We start from the raw sequence: 24,850 nt of genomic DNA, 5'->3' as shown, positions 1-24,850 counted from the left end.
TGTTCTTAACGCTACCTCGCTAATGCGGGAAATGGCGAATAGTTTAAAAGATAGAAAAAAGAAGTACCAAAAAGTTGCAGAGTATGTATTGTGGAATGATCTCGTATTATGTCCTTGATGCTACCTCGCTCATGCCAGAAATGGCAAGCATGTATGAAAAAAATAAAATATTAAAATATACACCAGAAATCTAATCTTCTAATATTACCAGAAACTAAGAAAATTCTACTAATAATCACATACATTTTGAAATATAAATGCATCTTAAGCCCTGAGACCTCAGGTTACCAAATATCTTACATGAACTATATGTCATCTGCTTAGTCACCCATCCTTTCAACTTCAAATGTAGCAAAACTATAAAAAGCACAAAACAAAGCACTAAGAGCAATCACTAGTTGCCTCACAACCACAAACTTTCAACACCTGCACAACAAAACAAAAATACTTCCAAAGCAATTCCACTTCAACATGCTCATCACCCAGTTTTTCAACTGCACTAGACCCACCCCTATCACCCAAACCACTTCATAAATAACTTCGATCTCTCACACTGACCTATAAAATCATCTTTGCCTCACACTTCAGCTGGCTATGCTCACAGATCCCCTTCCCACAACATGTACAAAACTGACACAATCTATCATGAATCTGCAACCACAAACCCCAATCCAATCTTAAGATCCACTCTGCCATACATAAACCTACCTAAAAGTATGCCTCCAAGACATATATGAGTTACACTTCCTCATCTCTATTCTTGATACTGTTCAGCTTTTCAACATTACAAATAATGATTTAACATATCACAGGATGCATTACACCCAAGATGCAGTTTCCACATCTGACAATGAACACTTACTCCTCATATGACACCCTTAATCCACAAAGACAGATACATAACACCACCAAACGTCATGACCTGTGGTCCCACCTGAAAGACATGGTTCACTTCCACAGAGCTGTCGTAATCCCGTTACAAGAGGATTCTATATTAGGAAGGTATGTTAAGGTAATAACGATTCTTAAATTCAAGCTTTTTGTTGAATGAATGACCAGGCCCTTGACACTTAAAACCCATTTTTTTCAAAACTTAACAGTACTAAGAATCTTCTTGCCAGTTATCCACATTACCTGTATGGTGGACTAAATAAGAATAAAGCTCTGGTTCATCTGGGGGCCACCTGGAAGATCTGAGTATGCAGTGTATGAAATAAGAGCAATCTATTTCTCAACTGGTTTAAAGCTTTGTAGTTCCTGTTTTCTCCGATTCTAATCAGAAAAAATATCCTTTGAGCTTTTCATACTGGAATGCATAGCAGCACAGGAAGTGCACTATGAGAAAAAAAGAAAAATCTAAAGCCATGCTTTTGAAAAAATAAGTTCATTTCATCACTGATATCTTCATTTTCAAGTAAACATGGCATAAATATGTATGTAGGAAATCTTTACCCAATATATCAACATATAACATCAAGACCACAAAGAACAAACCAAGAACATTACACAATATATTTGGTATAAACATGTATACAGTATATCCATCCCCAATATACAAACATCTAAGACAAAAAGTTCATACAAAGAAAAAAGAAAAATATCATACTTTACATCAATGTACAATATCTTCTGTAATGAGTGGTCTGTCTCTAATACTGAAACTTTCATGTTAAACAAATCATCTTCCCTTGAGTCACTGCTTAAAATTTAATCTACATGCATATTTCCTTCATAATTCATTTGCTATATTTGACTGCCATTTCCCACATCAGCAGAGTAGCACCTGGAAACAGATGAAGAATGGCCCTTCCACTCATATATATATACACACACACATTATATATATATATATATATATATATATATATATATATATATATATATATATATATATATATATATATATATATATATTTTTTCTTTTTTTTTTATTATACTTTGTCGCTGTCTCCCGCGTTTGCGAGGTAGCGCAAGGAAACAGACGAAAGAAATGGCCCAACCCCCCCCCCCATACACATGCATATACATACGTCCTCACACGCAAATATACATACCCACACAGCCCTCCATGGTTCACCCCAGACGCTTCACATGCCTTGCTTCAATCCACTGACAGCACGTCAACCCCGGTATACCACATCGCTCCAATTCACTCTATTCCTTGCCCTCCTTTCACCCTCCTGCATGTTCAGGCCCCGATCACACAAAATCTTTTTCACTCCATCTTTCCACCTCCAATTTGGTCTCCCTCTTCTCCTTGTTCCCTCCACCTCCGACACATATATCCTCTTGGTCAATCTTTCCTCACTCATCCTCTCCATGTGCCCAAACCACTTCAAAACACCCTCTTCTGCTCTCTCAACCACGCTCTTTTTATTTCCACACATCTCTCTTACCCTTACGTTACTCACTCGATCAAACCACCTCACACCACACATTGTCCTCAAACATCTCATTTCCAGCACATCCATCCTCCTGCGCACAACTCTATCCATAGCCCACGCCTCGCAACCATACAACATTGTTGGAACCACTATTCCTTCAAACATACCCATTTTTGCTTTCCGAGATAATGTTCTCGACTTCCACACATTCTTCAAGGCCCCCAGGATTTTCGCCCCCTCCCCCACCCTATGATCCACTTCCGCTTCCATGGTTCCATCCGCTGCCAGATCCACTCCCAGATATCTAAAACACTTCACTTCCTCCAGTTTTTCTCCATTCAAACTCACCTCCCAATTGACTTGACCCTCAACCCTACTGTACCTAATAACCTTGCTCTTATTCACATTTACTCTTAACTTTCTTCTTCCACACACTTTTCCAAACTCAGTCACCAGCTTCTGCAGTTTCTCACATGAATCAGCCACCAGCGCTGTATCATCAGCGAACAACAACTGACTCACTTCCCAAGCTCTCTCATCCCCAACAGACTTCATACTTGCCCCTCTTTCCAAAACTCTTGCATTTACCTCCCTAACAACCCCATCCATAAACAAATTAAACAACCATGGAGACATCACACACCCCTGCCGCAAACCTACATTCACTGAGAACCAATCACTTTCCTCTCTTCTTACACGTACACATGCCTTACATCCTCGATAAAAACTTTCCACTGCTTCTAACAACTTTCCTCCCACACCATATATTCTTAATACCTTCCACAGAGCATCTCTATCAACTCTATCATATGCCTTCTCCGGATCCATAAATGCTACATACAAATCCTTTGCTTTTCTAAGTATTTCTCACATACATTCTTCAAAGCAAACACCTGATCCACACATCCTCTACCACTTCTGAAACCACACTGCTCTTCCCCAATCTGATGCTCTGTACATGCCTTCACCCTCTCAATCAATACCCTCCCATATAATATATATATATATATATATATATATATATATATATATATATATATATATATATATATATATATATATATATATATATTTCTTTCTTTCATACTATTCGCCATTTCCCGCCTCAGCGAGGTATATATATATATATATATATATATATATATATATATATATATATATATATATATATATATATATTATCCCTGGGGATAGGGGAGAAAGAATACTTCCCACGTATTCCCTGCGTGTCGCAGAAGGCGACTAAAAGGGGAGGGAGCGGGGGGCTGGAAATCTTCCCCTCTCGTTTTTTTTTTTTTTTTTTTTTTTTTTAATTTTCCAAAACAAGGAACAGAGAAGGGGGCCAGGTGAGGATATTCCCTCCAAGCCCCAGTCCTCTGTTCTTAATGCTACCTCGCTAATGCGGGAAATGGCGAATAGTTTGAAAGAAAAAAAAAGATATATATATATATATATATATATATATATATATATATATATATATATATATATATATATATATATACCTGGTTTAAAAAGCGAGATATACATAAGTATACTTATGTAAGTAGGAGAGATGGCCAGAGAGCGTTATTGGATTACGTGTTAATTGACAGGCGTGCGAAAGAGAGACTTTTGGATGTTAATGTGCTGAGAGGTGCAACTGGAGGGATGTCTGATCATTATCTTGTGGAGGCTAAGGTGAAGATTTGTATGGGTTTTCAGAAAAGAAGAGTGAATGTTGGGGTGAAGAGGGTGGTGAGAGTAAGTGAGCTTGAGAAGGAGACCTGTGTGAGGAAGTACCAGGAGAGACTGAGTACAGAATGGAAAAAGGTGAGAACAATGGAAGTAAGGGGAGTGGGGGAGGAATGGGATGTATTTAGGGAATCAGTGATGGATTGCGCAAAAGATGCTTGTGGCATGAGAAGAGTGGGAGGTGGGTTGATTAGAAAGGGTAGTGAGTGGTGGGATGAAGAAGTAAGAGTATTAGTGAAAGAGAAGAGAGAGGCATTTGGACGATTTTTGCAGGGAAAAAATGCAATTGAGTGGGAGATGTATAAAAGAAAGAGACAGGAGGTCAAGAGAAAGGTGCAAGAGGTGAAAAAAAGGGCAAATGAGAGTTGGGGTGAGAGAGTATCATTAAATTTTAGGGAGAATAAAAAGATGTTCTGGAAGGAGGTAAATAAAGTGCGTAAGACAAGGGAGCAAATGGGAACTTCAGTGAAGGGTGCAAATGGGGAGGTGATAACAAGTAGTGGTGATGTGAGAAGGAGATGGAGTGAGTATTTTGAAGGTTTGTTGAATGTGTTTGATGATAGAGTGGCAGATATAGGGTGCTTTGGTCGAGGTGGTGTGCAAAGTGAGAGGGTTAGGGAAAATGATTTGGTAAAAAGAGAAGAGGTAGTGAAAGCTTTGCGGAAGATGAAAGCCGGCAAGGCAGCAGGTTTGGATGGTATTGCAGTGGAATTTATTAAAAAAGGGGGTGACTGTATTGTTGACTGGTTGGTAAGGTTATTTAATGTATGTATGACTCATGGTGAGGTGCCTGAGGATTGGCGGAATGCGTGCATAGTGCCATTGTACAAAGGCAAAGGGGATAAGAGTGAGTGCCCAAATTACAGAGGTATAAGTTTGTTGAGTATTCCTGGTAAATTATATGGGAGGGTATTGATTGAGAGGGTGAAGGCATGTACAGAGCATCAGATTGGGGAAGAGCAGTGTGGTTTCAGAAGTGGTAGAGGATGTGTGGATCAGGTGTTTGCTTTGAAGAATGTATGTGAGAAATACTTAGAAAAGCAAATGGATTTGTATGTAGCATTTATGGATCTGGAGAAGGCATATGATAGAGTTGATAGAGATGCTCTGTGGAAGGTATTAAGAATATATGGTGTGGGAGGAAAGTTGATAGAAGCAGTGAAAAGTTTTTATCGAGGATGTAAGGCATGTGTACGTGTAGGAAGAGAGGAAAGTGATTGATTCTCAGTGAATGTAGGTTTGCGGCAGGGGTGTGTGATGTCTCCATGGTTGTTTAATTTGTTTATGGATGGGGTTGTTAGGGAGGTAAATGCAAGAGTTTTGGAAAGAGGGGCAAGTATGAAGTCTGTTGGGGGATGAGAGAGCTTGGGAAGTGAGTCAGTTGTTGTTCGCTGATGATACAGCGCTGGTGGCTGATTCATGTGAGAAACTGCAGAAGCTGGTGACTGAGTTTGGAAAAGTGTGTGGAAGAAGAAAGTTAAGAGTAAATGTGAATAAGAGCAAGGTTATTAGGTACAGTAGGGTTGAGGGTCAAGTCAATTGGGAGGTGAGTTTGAATGGAGAAAAACTGGAGGAAGTGAAGTGTTTTAGATATCTGGGAGTGGATCTGGCAGCGGATGGAACCATGGAAGCGGAAGTGGATCATAGGGTGGGGGAGGGGGCGAAAATCCTGGGGGCCTTGAAGAATGTGTGGAAGTCGAGAACATTATCTCGGAAAGCAAAAATGGGTATGTTTGAAGGAATAGTGGTTCCAACAATGTTGTATGGTTGCGAGGCGTGGGCTATGGATAGAGTTGTGCGCAGGAGGATGTATGTGCTGGAAATGAGATGTTTGAGGACAATGTGTGGTGTGAGGTGGTTTGATCGAGTGAGTAACCTAAGGGTAAGAGAGATGTGTGGAAATAAAAAGAGCGTGGTTGAGAGAGCAGAAGAGGGTGTTTTGAAGTGGTTTGGGCACATGGAGAGGATGAGTGAGGAAAGATTGACCAAGAGGATATATGTGTCGGAGGTGGAGGGAACAAGGAGAAGAGGGAGACCAAATTGGAGGTGGAAAGATGGAGTGAAAAAGATTTTGTGTGATCGGGGCCTGAACATGCAGAAGGGTGAAAGGAGGGCAAGGAATAGAGTGAATTGGAGCGATGTGGTATACCGGGGTTGACGTGCTGTCAGTGGATTGAAGCAAGGCATGTGAAGCGTCTGGGGTAAACCATGGAAAGCTGTGTAGGTATGTATATTTGCGTGTGTGGACGTATGTATATACATGTGTATGGGGGGGGGGGTTGGGCCATTTCTTTCGTCTGTTTCCTTGCGCTACCTCGCAAACGCGGGAGACAGCGACAAAGTATAATGAATAAATAAATAAATATATATATATATATATATATATATATATATATATATATATATATATATATATATATATATATATATAATGTGTGTGTGTGTATATATATATGAGTGGAAGGGCCTGAGGATTGGCGGAATGCGTGCATAGTGCCATTGTACACAGGCGAAGGGGATAAGAGTGAGTGCTCAAATTACAGAGGTATAAGTTTGTTGAGTATTCCTGGTAAATTATATGGGAGGGTATTGATTGAGAGGGTGAAAGCATGTACAGAGCATCAGATTGGGGAAGAGCAGTGTGGTTTCAGAAGTGGTAGAGGATGTGTGGATCAGGTGTTTGCTTTGAAGAATGTATGTGAGAAATACTTAGAAAAGCAAATGGATTTGTATGTAGCATTTATGGATCTGGAGAAGGCATATGATAGAGTTGATAGAGATGCTCTGTGGAAGGTGTTAAGAATATATGGTGTGGGAGGCAAGTTGTTAGAAGCAGTGAAAAGTTTTTATCGAGGATGTAAGGCATGTGTACGTGTAGGAAGAGAGGAAAGTGATTGGTTCTCAGTGAATGTAGGTTTGCAGCAGGGGTGTGTGATGTCTCCATGGTTGTTTAATTTGTTTATGGATGGGGTTGTTAGGGAGGTGAATGCAAGAGTTTTGGAAAGAGGGGCAAGTATGAAGTCTGTTGGGGATGAGAGAGCTTGGGAAGTGAGTCAGTTGTTGTTCGCTGATGATACAGTGCTGGTGGCTGATTCATGTGAGAAACTGCAGAAGCTGGTGACTGAGTTTGGTAAAGTGTGTGAAAGAAGAAAGTTAAGAGTAAATGTGAATAAGAGCAAGGTTATTAGGTACAGTAGGGTTGAGGGTCAAGTCAATTGGGAGGTGAGTTTGAATGGAGAAAAACTGGAGGAAGTGAAGTGTTTTAGATATCTGGGAGTGGATCTGGCAGCGGATGGAACCATGGAAGCGGAAGTGGATCATAGGGTGGGGGAGGGGGCAAAAATTCTGGGAGCCTTGAAGAATGTGTGGAAGTCGAGAACATTATCTCGGAAAGCAAAAATGAGTATGTTTGAAGGAATAGTGGTTCCAACAATGTTGTATGGTTGCGAGGCGTGGGCTACGGATAGAGTTGTGCGCAGGAGGATGGATGTGCTGGAAATGAGATGTTTGAGGACAATGTGTGGTGTGAGGTGGTTTGATCGAGTAAGTAACGTAAGGGTAAGAGAGATGTGTGGAAATAAAAAGAGCGTGGTTGAGAGAGCAGAAGAGGGTGTTTTGAAATGGTTTGGGCACATGGAGAGAATGAGTGAGGAAAGATTGACCAAGAGGATATATGTGTCGGAGGTGGAGGGAACGAGGAGAAGAGGGAGACCAAATTGGAGGTGGAAAGATGGAGTGAAAAGGATTTTGTGTGATCGGGGCCTGAACATGCAGGAGGGTGAAAGGAGGGCAAGGAATAGAGTGAATTGGAGCGATGTGGTATACAGGGGTTGACGTGCTGTCAGTGGATTGAATCAAGGCATGTGAAGCGTCCAGGGTAAACCATGGAAAGCTGTGTAGGTATGTATATTTGCGTGTGTGGACGTGTGTATATACATGTGTATGGGGGTGGGTTGGGCCATTTCTTTCGTCTGTTTCCTTGCGCTACCTCGCAAACGCGGGAGACAGCGACAAAGTATAAAAAAAAAAAAAAATAAAAATATATATATATATATATATATATATATATATATATATATATATATATATATATATATATATATATCTTTCTTTCATACTATTCGCCATTTCCCGCCTCAGCGAGGTAGCGTATATATAAATATATATATATATATATATATATATATATATATATATATATATATATATATATATATATATATATATATATATATTCTTTTTCTTTTCTTTCAAACTATTCGCCATTTCCCGCATTAGCGAGGTAGCGTTAAGAACAGAGGACTGGGCCTTGAGGGAATACCCTCACCTGGCCCAATTCTCTGTTCCTTCTTTTGGGAAAAAAAAAAAAAAAAAAACGAGAGGGGAGGATTTCCAGCCCCCGCTCCCTCCCCTTAGTATGAAAGAAAGAAAAAGATTATATATATATATATATATATATATATATATATATATATATATATATATATATATATATATATATATATATATATTCTTTCTTTTAAACTATTCGCCATTTCCCGCGTTAGCGAGGTAGCGTTAAGAACAGAGGACTGGGCCTTAGAGGGAATATCCTCACCTGGCCCCCTCTGTTCCTTCTTTTGGAAAATTAAAAAAAAAAAAAAAAATGAGAGGGGAGGATTTCCAGCCCCCCGCTCCCTCCCCTTTTAGTCGCCTTCTACGACACGCATGGAATACATGGGAAGTACTCTTAATCCCCTATCCCCAGGGATGCATATATATATATATATATATATATATATATATATATATATATATATATATATATATATATATATATATATATATATATATTTTTTTTTTTTTTTTTTATACTTTGTCGCTGTCTCCCGCGTTTGCGAGGTAGCGCAAGGAAACAGACGAAAGAAATGGCCCAACCCCCCCCCCATACACATGTATATACATACGTCCACACACGCAAATATACATACCTACACAGCTTTCCATGGTTTACCCCAGACGCTTCACATGCCTTGATTCAATCCACTGACAGCACGTCAACCCCGGTATACCACATCGCTCCAATTCACTCTATTCCTTGCCCTCCTTTCACCCTCCTGCATGTTCAGGCCCCGATCACACAAAATCTTTTTCACTCCATCTTTCCACCTCCAATTTGGTCTCCCTCTTCTCCTCGTTCCCTCCACCTCCGACACATATATCCTCTTGGTCAATCTTTCCTCACTCATTCTCTCCATGTGCCCAAACCACTTCAAAACACCCTCTTCTGCTCTCTCAACCACGCTCTTTTTATTTCCACACATCTCTCTTACCCTTAGGTTACTCACTCGATCAAACCACCTCACACCACACATTGTCCTCAAACATCTCATTTCCAGCACATCCATCCTCCTGCGCACAACTCTATCCATAGCCCACGCCTCGCAACCATACAAAAATACAAAAATGGGTATGTTTGAAGGAATAGTGGTTCCAACAATGTAGTGGTTCCAACAACAAAATATATATATATATATATATATATATATATATATATATATATATATATATATATATATATATCAGGTGTTTGCTTTGAAGAATGTATGTGAGAAATACTTAGAAAAGCAAATGGATTTGTATGTAGCATTTATGGATCTGGAGAAGGCATATGATAGAGTTGATAGAGATGCTCTGTGGAAGGTATTAAGAATATATGGTGTGGGAGGCAAGTTGTTAGAAGCAGTGAAAAGTTTTTATCGAGGATGTAAGGCATGTGTACGTGTAGGAAGAGAGGAAAGTGATTGGTTCTCAGTGAATGTAGGTTTGCGGCAGGGGTGTGTGATGTCTCCATGGTTGTTTAATTTGTTTATGGATGGGGTTGTTAGGGAGGTGAATGCAAGAGTTTTGGAAAGAGGGGCAAGTATGAAGTCTGTTGGGGATGAGAGAGCTTGGGAAGTGAGTCAGTTGTTGTTCGCTGATGATACAGCGCTGGTGGCTGATTCATGTGAGAAACTGCAGAAGCTGGTGACTGAGTTTGGTAAAGTGTGTGAAAGAAGAAAGTTAAGAGTAAATGTGAATAAGAGCAAGGTTATTAGGTACAGTAGGGTTGAGGGTCAAGTCAGTTGGGAGGTGAGTTTGAATGGAGAAAAACTGGAGGAAGTGAAGTGTTTTAGATATCTGGGAGTGGATCTGGCAGCGGATGGAACCATGGAAGCGGAAGTGGATCATAGGGTGGGGGAGGGGGCGAAAATTCTGGGAGCCTTGAAGAATGTGTGGAAGTCGAGAACATTATCTCGGAAAGCAAAAATGGGTATGTTTGAAGGAATAGTGGTTCCAACAATGTTGTATGGTTGCGAGGCGTGGGCTATGGATAGAGTTGTGCGCAGGAGGATGGATGTGCTGGAAATGAGATGTTTGAGGACAATGTGTGGTGTGAGGTGGTTTGATCAAGTAAGTAACGTAAGGGTAAGAGAGATGTGTGGAAATAAAAAGAGCGTGGTTGAGAGAGCAGAAGAGGGTGTTTTGAAATGGTTCGGGCACATGGAGAGAATGAGTGAGGAAAGATTGACCAAGAGAATATATGTGTCGGAGGTGGAGGGAACGAGGAGAAGAGGGAGACCAAATTGAGGTGGAAAGATGGAGTGAAAAAGATTTTGTGTGATCAGGGGCCTGAACATGCAGGAGGGTGAAAGGAGGGCAAGGAATAGAGTGAATTGGAGCGATGTGGTATACTGGGGTTGACGTGCTGTCAGTGGATTGAATCAAGGCATGTGAAGCGTCTGGGGTAAACCATGGAAAGCTGTGTAGGTATGTATATTTGCGTGTGTGGACGTACGTATATACATGTGTATGGGGGTGGGTTGGGCCATTTCTTTCGTCTGTTTCCTTGCGCTACCTCGCAAACGCGGGAGACAGCGACAAAGCAAAAAAAAAAAAAAAAAAAAAAAAATATATATATATATATATATATATATATATATATATATATATATATATATATATATATATATATATATATATATATGTTTGTCCCTGGGGATAGGGGAGAAAGAATACTTCCCACGTATTCCCTGCGTGTCGTAGAAGGCGACTAAAAGGGAAGGGAGTGGGGGCTGGAAATCTTCCCCTCTTGTTTTTTTTTTAATTTTCCAAAAGATGGAACAGAGAAGGGGGCCAGGTGAGGATATTCCCTCAAAGGCCCAGTCCTCTGTTCTTAACGCTACCTCGCTATCGCGGGAAATGGCGAATAGTATGAAAAAAAAAATATATATATGTTTGTACAAATTTGTACACATGTACAAACACAATAATACTCGCTTGCCATCATCCATTCCCGGAGTCACCCTGCTCCATAGAAAACAGCATCACCATCCCCTGCGTCAGGAAAAAAGACAAAAAAGGCCACGTTCGTTTAATGCACCAAAACAACAGCTCCTTATCATCATCCAGGCTCCACAGACCTTTCCATAGTTTACCTCAGACGTTTCACATGCCCTAGTTCAGTCCACTCACAGCACGCTGACCACAGTATACCAAATAATTCCAATTCACTCTATTCCTTGACTGCCTCTCATCTCCTGTATGTTCAGGCCCTAATTGCTAAAAATCTTTTTCACTCTATCCTTCCACCTCCAATTTGGTCTGCTTCTTCTTCCCTCCACCTCTGACAAATATATCCTCTTTGTCAACCTTTCCACACTCATCCTCTCCATCAGTCCAAACCATTTCAACACCCACCCTTCTGCTCTCTCAACCATACTCTTTCTATTTCCACACAGCTCTCTTACCCTTTCATTACTTACTCAATCAAACCACCTCACACCACATATTGTCCTCAAATATTTCATTTCCAACACATCCACCCTCCTCCGTACAACCCTATCTATAGCCCATTCCTCGCAACCATATAATAGTGTTGGAACTACTATTCCTTTAAACATACCCATTTTTGCTCTCCGAGATAACGTTCTATCCTTTCACATATTCTTCATTGCTCCCAGAACCTTCGTCCCCTTCCCCACCCTATGACTCATTTCCACTTCTATGATTCCATTTGCTGCTGAGTCCACTCCCAGACATCTAAAACACTTCACCTCCTCCAATTTTTCTCCATTCAAACTTATATCCTATTTAACTTGTCCCTCAACTCAACTGAACCTCATAACCTTGCTCTTATTCACATTTACTCTCAACTTTCTCCTTTCACACAATTTTCCAAACTCAGTCACCAACTTCTGCAGTTTCTCACTCGAATCAGCCACCAGAGCTGTATCATCGGCAAAGAACAACTGACTCACTTCCCAGATCCTCTCATCCCCAACACACTGCATACTTGCCCCTCTTTTCAAAATGCTTCCATTTACCTACCTAACCACCCTATCCATAAACAAATTAAATAACCATGGGGACATCACACACCCTTGTCGCAGACCGACCTTCACTGGGAACCAATCACTCTCCTCTCTTCCTACTTGTACACATGCCTTACATCGTTGGTAAAAACTTTTCACTCCTTCTAACAACTTACCTCCCACACCATATACTCTTAAGACCCTCCATCTCTATCAACCCTATCATATGCCCTCTCCAGATACATAAATGCTACATACAAATCCATCTGTTTTTCTAAGTATTTCTTACACATTCTTCAAAGCAAACACCTGATCCACACATCCTCTACCACTTCTGAAACCACACTGTTCCTCCCCAGTCTGATGCTCTGTACATGCCTTCACCCTCTCAATCAATACCCTCCCATACAATTTCCCAGGAATCCTCAAAAAACTTAAGCCTCTGTAGTTTAAATACTCACCTTTATCCCCTTTGCCTTTGTACAATGGCACTATGCATGCATTATGCCAATCCTCAGGCACTTCACCATAATCCATACATACACTGAATATCCTTACCAATAAATCAACAGCAAAGTCACCCCCTTTTTTAATCAATTTTACTGCAACACTATCCAAACCTGCCGCCTTACCGGCTTTCATTTTCCACAAAGCTTTCATTACCTCTTCTTTCTTTACCAAACCATTCTCCCTGACCCTCTCACTTCGCACACCACCCAGACCAAAACACCCTACAACTGCCACTTTATCATCAAACACATTCAACAAACCTTCAAAATACTCCATCTCCTTTTTACTTCATCACTACCTGTTATTACTTTCCCCCTTGACCCCTTCACTGATGTTCCCATTCGTTCTCTTGTCTTACAAACATTATTTACCTCCTTCCAAAACATCTTTCTATTATACCTAAAGTTTAATGATACACTATCACCCCAACTCTCATTTGCCCTCTTTTTCAACCCTTGCACCTTCCTCTTGACCTCCTGCCACTTTCTTTTATACATCTCCCAGTCACTTGCACTCCTTCCTTGTAAGTATCATCCAAAGGCCTCTTTTTTCTCTTTTATTAACAACTTTACTTCATCCCACCACTCACCACCCCTTTCTAATCTCCCCACCTCCCACCTTTTCATGCAACATGCATCTTTTGGACATGCCATCACTGCTTCCCTGAATACATCCCATTCCTCACCCACTCCCCTCACCTAATTTGCTCTCACCTTTTGCCATTCTACCCTCAATCTCTCCTGGTAATTCCTCACACAAGTCTCCTTTCCAAGCTCACTTACTCTCACTACTCTCTTCTCCCCAACATTCTCTCTTCTTTTCTGATAACCTCTACAAATCTTCACCTTCGCCTCCACAAGACAGTGATCAGACATCACTCTAGCTGCTGCTCTCAGCTATATCTTTGATGTCTATTCTACCCAGGAACTCCCTCAAGAGGATGGCCATGGCTACAAAGTCCCCATAACTAGTGAACTCTAGTGCCTCTTGTTAGCCTTCTGTGCCTCGCCTTTAATATGCCACTGGTAGAGGGCAACTCCAGTGCTTTGTTTGCTGAGGTTCCCACCTAATATTACTGCTGACTACATCTAACTACACTTCTGCCTAATTTCTTTTTAGAATATCAGTGTTACACTGGCAAACTACCATTCATCTGGAGCTTTTTCCCATAGCAAGTGACTTATTGAAAATGGCAGTCAAGGGCTTATCCATCTCGTTTTTTGCCTCTTTCACTATGCTCAGATAAAACTCACCACAGCCTGCAATTTCATTAATTTTCATTCCATTCATTGCTGGTAGTATGTCTTCAGCTTTTATGTCACTGAAGAACATTCTCCTCTCTTATAAGTGAAACTGGACTTGGGGCATGGATTGTGTCTTTGTAAATACAGATGCAAGTCACCATTTTTCGTAATCACTGGACCAACTGACTGGTTAATGACTCTTGCTCTAACATAACTGTAAAACTCCTCAGGGTTTCTTTTGCTATTTTCAGCAATATATGTCTCATATCAATGTTTGCCCTATAACTCTCTTACTTTCTTTACAAAAATATAAATAACTTACTCTATCACTTTGTTTATTGGTCTCTTTTAGTTTCTTATGAGATACTTTCTTAGATGACAGGCACTTTTCACTGCTCCAACACTTTGGCTTTAATTCATAAATAGACCATATACTACAAATTGGTACATACATTCCCTCACCTGCTTTGAAGCTTTTACTGAGGCTTTTTCAAGTTATGTTCATATTGTTTTCAACAACTATTTCATCCCAGGCTTGTCTGTGAAGACCATCAAAATTTGCATGTTTGAATTTGGATATTTTTTTGCGATGGTCATATTGACCAATATTATTACATAATTGTAAGCGATTGCTTGTGCCAAAGGTTTTTCCAACTTCAACATTATTCATAAGATCCTCATTTCTAGTTAGAACTTAATGTAATATATTACATTCTTGTCACGAGAAGGTTTCTCAACTAATAGGATTAAGGTACTATCAGGCAATGGCTCTAACTCTAAAACACTTAATCTCTACAACAGAGTTTTCCAAGGAGCAGTTCTTTCTCTCTCTTCAATCTCTTCCGACATGAACTCCATCACTTCAAGCAAACTTTAACATGAAAGTCCTTTCATATGCAAATGACCTCTCAATCACAACACAACAACCTAACATACAGTAACAACATCAAACATGCAGCACTACATTACACAACTGGAATAATGGCTATCCAGGAAAAGAATGTCTGCATCTCCACAGAAGTCTTCAAGCTCTCTTTTAACCCTAGACACACACATATCCAGTTCACACCTTCCAGTCACCTTGAATGGAAAGGTCTCTCCCACTGAACAAAACACCAATCATTAAAGGCATCACATATAACACACACGACATTCACTCCCCAAACAAACTAAAGCCCCTCAGAACACTAATGGACACCAGATTTGTACAAAACAAGGAATCTCACATTTTTAAACTATGCCTCACCTGCCTGGTCTTCCACTCTCTCAAAATCAAATATAACAAAGCTCCAAGCCACACAAAATAGTGAACTCAGAAAAAAACAGTTACTTGCTGTCTAGTAACCACAAACACTCAACATCTTCAAAATAAAATATTACAAAATTTTATGAACTGTGGTCCCAACCGGTAGACATGGCCAGTTTCCTGAGTTCTGTAGGGGCCTCATAAAGATAAAAGGAACTTCTGAGGCAAGAATTAAAAGCTACATATAAGATTAAGACATTATGTATACACAAGGGTTAGTGAAGTGGCAACATGAATGTTAACTCTCTCCCAGTAGCACACACAAATATTAGTCACACACACAGCATCATGATATGGCATCTTATGAGTGATGAACTTCCTCCAGGTATTATACATACAGGTAATCACACATACAAATGACAGTTGCCTTCATGTTTTCTTTGGCAAAGGAGTTTTTTCAATTGGGTTCTCTGGTAGTTTAACTCCTTAACAAATCTGACAACTCTTTCCCCTATATTACACTGTGTTGCCAAGGGTTTCCTGTTAATAATACCCAGAAATTCTACATTTCTTAGTCTATATCTACAGTGAACTCCAGTGCTGCTTCTCAGCCTTTACTGCCTCACCCTTAAAAGGCCACTAGCAGAGGACAATTCCAGCGCAGTGTTTGCAGGGGCTTCTACCTAAAGTTCCTACTCTCTACTACCTAATGTTCCTATCTGCTACAACTTCCAACTGTTTCTACCTAATGCTAGTCCCAAAATGTTCCTACTTACTCCTTCTATCTACTGCTCCTATCATTATGCCAAAAGGCATAGCTAGTGTTTAGCATTCACTGCAAGAAAATCAAAAGTTACGAAGAATGAGCTGACTGAATTAAGTGTTATCAAGTGTAATGTGTAACACAGAGAGACTGTATGTTTGTGGACAGAATGCCAGTTATTCATGTGAGGGTGAGAACCGAATGAAAAGACAGCTATCTGAGTCAGAGAAGTGCTACTTGACAACCACTGAAGTGCTGGCTCACTTAGCAGCTGTCACTAACCTGCCTGATACCTAGGTGAGCAGTACTGGTAATATATCTCCCCGGCTGTTGGCTGCCTACCCACAACTAACTACTATTCAAAATTTACCTAACTTTAATTTTCACCTATATCATTCAAAAATGTTTTATTAATTCATTATCAAAGCAATCTTCTAACTTATTTATTTCACTAAAGTAAAATAATTCATTAACAAACCAGTTTCAAATAAAAAGTCTTGAGTTTGAAGGATACTTAGTATTCATTTTAAGACTTTTATATCTTAATTCTGAATTATAATGAAGGAAATGAGTATCTGATATCTGATCAAATACAGGTGGTCCTTCCTTCTTTCACTAACCTTACTACTTCAAAGAAAACTAATCTAAATCATTTAAGAAACAATGTATATCATAATATTAATCCTCACAATAAAATTCTTACTTTAATCTATCACTAGCATGATCACTCAATTCTACTTTACACTATTTTATCACAAAATTTATGCAGACACTTGAATAAATGCTTGATGGCAAATATATTCAATACTAAATGAGGAAGTAACTTTACACTACCATTACCTCATATGTTATTTCAGCTTGGCCTGAATCTTCCATAATACTAAGTGCTTAGTGCGCTCATAGGTAAAGTACTGTTCAAAGTTGGTGGGTATTTGCTCTATTGTCCAGTCAATTTGTGACATGTTTTGGTGGCGCAACCATTCAAGGCCCTGGATGAAGTGATCATAACATGGAGCCACTGTGTCCAAATTCTCCAAAGTGAAGACAAATCTGCCCCAAGAGAGAGAAAATTTACTTTTTTAATACAACATTTAAGAACATATTCATGTGCCTCACCCTGTAGTAACTAGAGAAATAGGCTTATATAATAAAAACACATTTAACTGAGATGGAGATACAAAGGATATGATAAAAATACTGAAGGGCAGGCATGTTGCTACTTCTTGGAAAGAGGAGAAAAAGAGAAAGTACCTATGAGTATCTAGGACCTGTAACTAGATTATTTGGCTGAGCTAATGCTGCCCTGCACAAAGATCCATGCACAAACATAAGTGGAGACCTCACTGAATTTTTCATAATAAATTCAATAATAACAATATGATGAAAATTTTAAATAAAACCTATGACTAAAAAATGAAAAAGTTGCAAAACCCTGATGTCTTTACTTTAGAGGGAATGGAAACTCTTCATGAGAAGGTTAATACATAAATAAAAATATCCAATTTTTGTCAGACCTTTTCTCAACCCATTCCTAAAATATTCATGCAAGATGCTATTTAGACTGTCTGTGAATATCAAAACTGTTCCCATGAAGATGAATTACCTACAACAAGGACTAAGAAACAGTACTACACAAACCTCCATCAAATGTGCATATTTAAAAGTCAGTCCCTCCATTCTAACCTGGTAATAAGAAAACCCATGCAGGAGGATACTTTCATTTTTCTCTTCTGGGAGTCTTCAACAACACTAAATCTATCTAATCAATCTTATCTACTTCACCCACCTTTTCTCCAGTGCCACATACATGGTCTTGTCAGGTGGATCACCCATCAAGCGGAGAACTGTTCTGAAGAAGGCATCAGTCAGCTGATTGTGGTACACCACTGAAGAAAGATTGGAAAAAGAAATGTGAGCATCTTTCAGCAAACCTTCCCTTCCTGCTCAGGCCAAAACAACAATGTGTTACTTTATTGAAACCCCATTATCAAATTATTCATTTATATATTTATAGTAGTTCCAACAATGTTATATGGCTGTAAGGCATGGACTATAGATAGGGTTGTGTGGAGCAGCCTATAAAGTGTAAAAAGTCTGACTTTGCACTCCTCCCTCCACTCCAGTTTCCTATGCCTCTACCCATTATCTTTATTTCACACATATCTAACATACCTCAATTACTTTACCTAAAACTACAGATAACTTCCACCCTCTTACAATCATCATTCATTCTTCTCAGATTTCAGTGTGAGTAGTAGATGGTAAATAGCCATCAACCAGGGATGTATATTACCAATACTAACCACCTGGGTAACAGGAAGGTTAGAGATGGCTTCGTAGTGAGGCAGCACTTCAGTGGTTGGCAAGTTGCACTCCTCTAACCCATGAAGCTGTCTTTTCTTTCTGCCTCACATGTATGTGGACTGCTGGCAATCTGTTCACAAACATACAATCTCCTTGTCATACATAACACTGGATAACATTTAACTCTACAACCCATTCTTCCTAACACGATTTTCCTGCTGTGAGTGCTATGTGCTTGCTCTGCCTTGTGGCTAAATGGTTGGAGTGATAAACAGATGTAGTAGATAAGAACTTCAGACAGGAGAATTATGTAGGAACACTAAGTAGAAGACAGAAACATTAGGAGGAGGCATTAGGTACAAGTAGTAGGTTGGGACATTGGGTAGGAATATTAGGTATACTCATTAGGCACAGGTAGTCAGTAGGAACATTATATGGGAACTTTTGGGAATACTGTGCTAGAGTTATTGCTTTATCAGAGGTCTGTTCAGGGAGAGACACTCAAGGATAAGAAGTAGCACTGGAGTTCACCAGTAATGGAGACTTTTGCCATGGTCATCTCCTTCAGGAAGTTTCTAAAGGGAATAGGCATCAAAGATATAGATAGATAGATAGATAGATAGATAGATAGATAGATAGATAGATAGATAGATAAATAGATAGATTTCAATCACATGTCTTGTCAAGACTTTTCAAGAATGCCACTAACATCTGAACCCACATCAATTTTTGCAATTCATTTGAATAAATGTTGTTTCCAACCTCATGTAAGATGGCTAGCAAAAAGACAGATATGCCAAAGTCACTGAGGTAGACTTCCTGTTGTACCAACCCAATATTCAAATATCCCTACATCTAAGGCATACATCATTTAAGCCTTTGCTATGTACAAATTTGAAATACATGTATTATTTCAATCTCCAACTCCTCAGCCTTGTCTTTGCCACAAAAGGTGAACATCTCGACGCACAAATTATTTTTTTTTTTATTTTGCTTTATCACTGTCTCCCGCGTTAGCGAGGTAGCGCAAGGAAACAGACGAAAGAATGGCCCAACCCACCCACATACACATGTATATACATACATGTCCACACACGCACATATACATGTATATACATACATGTCCACACACGCACATATACATACCTATACATCTCAACGTATACATATATATACACACACAGACATATACATATATACAAATGTACATAATTCACACTGTCTGCCTTTATTCATTCCCATCGCCACCCCGCCACATATGAAATAACAACCCCCTCCCCTCGCATGTGTGCGAGGTAGCATTACGAAAAGACAACATAGGCCACATTCGTTCACACTCAGTCTCTAGCTGTCATGTAATAATGCACCGAAACCACAGCTCCCTTTCCACATCCAGGAATCACAGAACTTTCCATGGTTTACCCCAGACGCTTCACATGCCCTGGTTCAATCCACTGAGAGCACGTCGACCCCGGTATACCATATCGTTCCAATTCACTCTATTCCTTCCACGCCTTTCATCCTCCTGCATGTTCAGGAACCAATCACTCAAAATATTTTTCACTCCATCTTTCCACCCCCAACTGGGTCTCCCACTTCTCCTCGTTCCCTCCACCTCTGACACATATATCCTCTTGGTCAATCTTTCCCTACTCATTCTCTCCACGTGACCAAACCATATCAAAACAACCTCTTCTACTCTCAACCACACTCTTTTTATTACCACACATCTCTCTTACCCTATTATTACATACTCGATCAAACCACCTCACACCACATATTGTCCTCAAACATCTCATTTCCAGCACATCCACCCTCCTCTGCACAACTCTATCTATAGCCCATGCCTCGCTACCATATAACACTGTTGGAATCACTATTCCTTCAAATATAACCATTTTTGCTTTCCGAGATAATGTTCCAAACATTCTTCAAGGCTCCCAGAACTTTCACCCTCTTCCCAACTCTATGACTCACTTCTGCTTCCATGGTTCCATCCACTGCCAAATCCACTCCCAGATATCTAAAACACTTCACTTCCTCCACTTTTTCTCCATTCAAACATACCTCCCAATTGACTTGTCCCTCAAACCTACTGTACCTAATAACCTTGCTCTTATTCACATTTACTCTCAGCTTCCTTCTTTCACACACTTTACCAAACTCAGTCACCAGCTTCTGCAGTTTCTCACATGAATCAGCCACCAGCGCTGTATCATCAGCAAACAGCAACTGACTCACTTCCCAGGCTCTCTCATCCACAACAGACTGCATACTTGCCCCTCTTTCCAAAACTCTTGCATTCACCTCCCTAACAACCCTATCCATAAACAAATTAAACAACCATGGAGACATCACACACCCCTGCCGCAAACCAACATTCACTGAGAACCAATCACTTTCCTCTCTTCCTACACGTACACATGCCTTACATCCTCGATAAAAACTTTTCACTGCTTCTAACAACTTGCCTCCCACACCATATATTCTTTGTACCTTCCACAGAGCATCTCTATCAACTCTTATCATATGCCTTCTCCAGATCCATATATGCTACATACAAATCCATTTGCTTTTCTAAGTATTTCTCACATACATTCTTCAAAGCAAACACCTGATCCACACATCCTCTACCACTTCTGAAACCACACTGCTCTTCCCCCATCTGATGCTCTGTACATGCCTTCACCCTCTCAATCAATACCCTCCCATATAATTTCCCAGGAATACTCAACAAACTTATACCTCTGTAATTTGAGCACTCACTTTTATCCCCTTTGTCATTGGTATTCCCAATCCTCAGGCACCTCACCATGAGTCATACATACATCAAATAACCTTACCAACCAGTCAACAATACAGTCACTCCCTTTTTAATAAATTCCACTGCAATACCATCCAAACCTGCTGCCTTGCCGGCTTTCATCTTCCGCAAAGATTTTACTACCTCTTCTCTGTTTACCAAATCATTCTCCCTAACCCTCTCACTCTGCACACTACCTCGACCAAAACACCCTATATCTGCCACTCTATCATCAAACACATTTAACAGACCCTCAAAATACTCACTCCAGCTCCTTCTCAAATCACCACTACTTGTTATCACCTCTCCATTAGCCCCCTTCACTGAAGTTCCCATGTGTCCCCTTGTCTTATGCACTTTATTTACCTCCTTACAAAACATCTTTTTATTCTCCCTAAAATTTAATGATACTCTCTCACCCCAACTCTTATTTGCCCTCTTTTTAACCTCTTGCACCTTTCTCTTGACTTCCTGCCTCTTTCTTTTATACATCTCCCACTCATTTGCATTATTTCCCTGCACAAATCGTTCAAATGCCTCTCTCTTCTCTTTCACTAATAATCTTACTTCTTCATCCCACCACTCACTATCCTCTCCAATCTGCCCACCTCCCATGCTTCTCATGCCTCAAGCATCTTTTGCACAAGCCATCACTGCTTCCCTAAATACATCCCATTCTTCCCCCACTCCCCTTACGTCCTTTGTTCTCACCTTTTTCCATTCCGTACTAAGTCTCTCCTGGTACTTCCTCTCACAAGTCACCTTCCCAAACTCACTTACTCTCACCACTCTCTTCACCCTAACATTCTCTCTTCTTTTCTGAAAACCTCTACAAATCTTCACCTTCGCCTCCACAAGATAGTGATCAGACATCCCTCCAGTTGCACCTCTCAGCACATTAACATCCAAAAGTCTCTCTTTCGCGCGCCTATCAATTAACACGTAATCCAATAACGCTCTCTGGCCATCTCTCCTACTTACGTACATATACTTATGTATATCTCTCTTTTTAAACCAGGTATTCCCAATCACCAGTCGTTTTTCAGCACATAAATCTACAAGCTCTTCACCATTTCCATTTACAACACTGAACACCCCATGTGCACCATTTATTCCCTCAACTGCCACATTACTCACCTTTGCATTCAGATCAACCATCACTATAACCCAGTCTCGTGCATCAAAACTACTAACACACTCACTCAGCTGCTCCCAAAACACTTGCCTCTCATGATCTTTCTTCTCATGCCCAGGTGCATAAGCACCAATAACCACCCATCTCTCCATCCACTTTCAGTTTCACTCATATCAATCTAGAGTACTTTCTTACACTCTATCACATACTCCCACCACTCCTGATTCAGGAGTAGTGCTATTCCTTCCCTAGCTCTTGTCCTCTCACTATTCCCTGACTTTACTCCCAAGACATTCCCAAACCACTCTTCCCCTTTACCCTTGAGCTTCCTTTCACTCAGAGCCAAAACATCCAGGTTCCTTTCCTCAAACATACTGCCTATCTCTCCTTTTTTCTCATCTTAGTTACATCCACACACATTTAGACACCCCATCTGAGCCTTCGAGGAGGATGAGCACTCCCCACGTGACTCCTTCTTCCGTTTCCCCTTTTAGAAAGTTAAAATACAAGGAGGGGAGGGTTTCCAGCCCCCAGCTCCCGTCCCCTTTAGTTGCCTTCTACAACACGTGAGGAATGCGTGGGAAGTATTCTTTCTCCCCTATCCCCTATTATTTCATATATTTGATCATCATCTCCCGCATCAGCGAGGTAGCGCCAGAAAACAGACAAAGAATGGACCATCGACTCATACACACACACACACACACACACACACATATTTCATTTTTTCTATCACACTCAACCGCCGTCTTCTGGGTTAGCAAGGTAGCGCAACGAAACAGACAAGGAATGGCCCAACTGACCCACATACACATGTATATACATAAATGCCCACACACACACATATACGCACATATACATTTCAATGTAAACATACATATACATACACAGACATATGCATATATACACATGTACATGTCCATACTTGCTGCCTTCATCCAATCCCGTTGCCACCGTGCCACACACAAAATAGCTTCATTACTTACTCAATCAAACCACCTAACACCACATATTGTCCTCAAACATTTCATTTCCAACACATCCACCCTCCTCTACACAACCCTATCCATAGCCCATGCCTTGCAACCATATATATATTGGGGAAGAGCAGTGTGGATTCAGAAGTGGTAGAGGATGTGTGGATCAGGTGTTTGCTTTGAAGAATGTATGTGAGAAATACTTAGAAAAACAGATGGATTTGTCTTAGCATTATTGTATCTGGGGAAGGCATATGATAGAGTTGATAGAGATGCTCTGTGGAAGGTATTAAGGGTATATGGTGTGGAAGGTAAGTTGCTACAAGCAGTGAAAAGTTTTTATCAAGGATGTAAGGCATGTGTAAAAGTAAGAAGAGAGGAAAGTGACTGGTTCCCAGTGAATGTCGGTTTGCAGCAAGGGTGCGTGATGTCTCCAAGGGTGTTTAATTTGTTTATGAATAGGGTTGTTAGGGAGGTGAATGCAAGAGTTTTGGAGAGAGAGGCAAGTATGCAGTCTGTTCTGGATGAGAGGGCTTGGCAAGTGAGTCAGTTCTTGTTCGCTGATGATTCAGTGCTGGTGGCTGATTCGGGTGAGGAACTGCAGAGGCTGGTGACTGAGTTTATTAAAGTGTGTGAAAGAAGAAAGATTGAGAGTAAATGTGAATGAGAGGAAGGTTATTAGGTTCAGTAGGGTTGAGGGACAAGTTAATAGGGAGGTAAGTTTGAATGGAGAAAAACTGGAGGAAGAAGTGTTTTAGATAATTGGGAGTGGATTTAGCAGAGGATGGAACCATGGAAGCAGAAGTGAGTCATAGAGTGGGGGAGTGGGTGAGAGTTCTGGGACCATTGAAGAATGTGTGGAAGGCGAGAAGGTTATCTCGGGGAGCAAAAATGGGTATGTTTGAAGGAATAGTGGTTTCCAACAAAGTTATATCGTTGCGAGGCATGGGCTATAGACAGGGTTGTGTGGAGGAGGGTGGATGTGTTGAAAATGAAATGTTTGAGGACAATATATGGTGTGATGTGGTTTGATAGAGTAAGTAATGAAAGGGTAAGAGAGATGAGTGGAAATAAAAAGTGTGGTTGAGAGAGCTGAAGAGGGTGTATTGAAATGGTTTTGGTCACATGGAGAGAATGAGTGAGGAAAGATTGACAAAGAGGATATATGTGTCAGAGGTGGAGGGAACGAGATGTGGGAGGCCAAATTGGAGGTGGAAAGATGGATTGAAAAAGATTTTGAGCGATCGGGGCCTGAACATACAGAAGGGTGAAAGGTGTGCAAGGAATAGAGTGAATCGGAACAACGTGGTATACCAGGGTGGATGTGCTGTCAATGGACTGAACCAGGGTATGTGAAGCATCTGGGGTAAACCATGGAAACTTTTGTGGGGCCTGGATGTGGAAAGAAGCTGTGGTT

General features: G+C 40.4%; 1 protein-coding gene across 5 annotated transcripts in view; it reads right to left on the bottom strand.

The window, feature by feature from the left end:
* Positions 1-1,497: 1,497 nt before the first annotated feature.
* The window catches only part of LOC139751589 (methyltransferase-like protein 22), an 88,854-nt gene continuing 65,501 nt past the window's right edge, over positions 1,498-24,850 (bottom strand). For 3 of the 5 annotated variants that reach the window (XM_071667189.1, XM_071667190.1, XM_071667191.1), the window contains 2 exons: positions 18,001-18,100; positions 13,748-17,264 (listed from right to left, as the gene is read on the bottom strand). In XM_071667189.1, the coding sequence (XP_071523290.1) occupies positions 17,063-17,264; positions 18,001-18,100 (302 nt within the window). In that variant the 3' untranslated portion in view covers positions 13,748-17,062. Of the gene's footprint in view, positions 1,784-11,137; positions 11,475-13,747; positions 17,265-18,000; positions 18,101-24,850 lie in introns of those variants that run through there. The other 2 variants (XM_071667188.1, XM_071667187.1) reach the window with 2 other exon arrangements.

This window comes from Panulirus ornatus, chromosome 11 (assembly GCF_036320965.1).
Source record: "Panulirus ornatus isolate Po-2019 chromosome 11, ASM3632096v1, whole genome shotgun sequence".
NCBI classification, from domain to species: Eukaryota; Metazoa; Arthropoda; class Malacostraca; order Decapoda; family Palinuridae; genus Panulirus; species Panulirus ornatus.
This window is presented reverse-complemented; position numbering and strand designations above follow the sequence as displayed.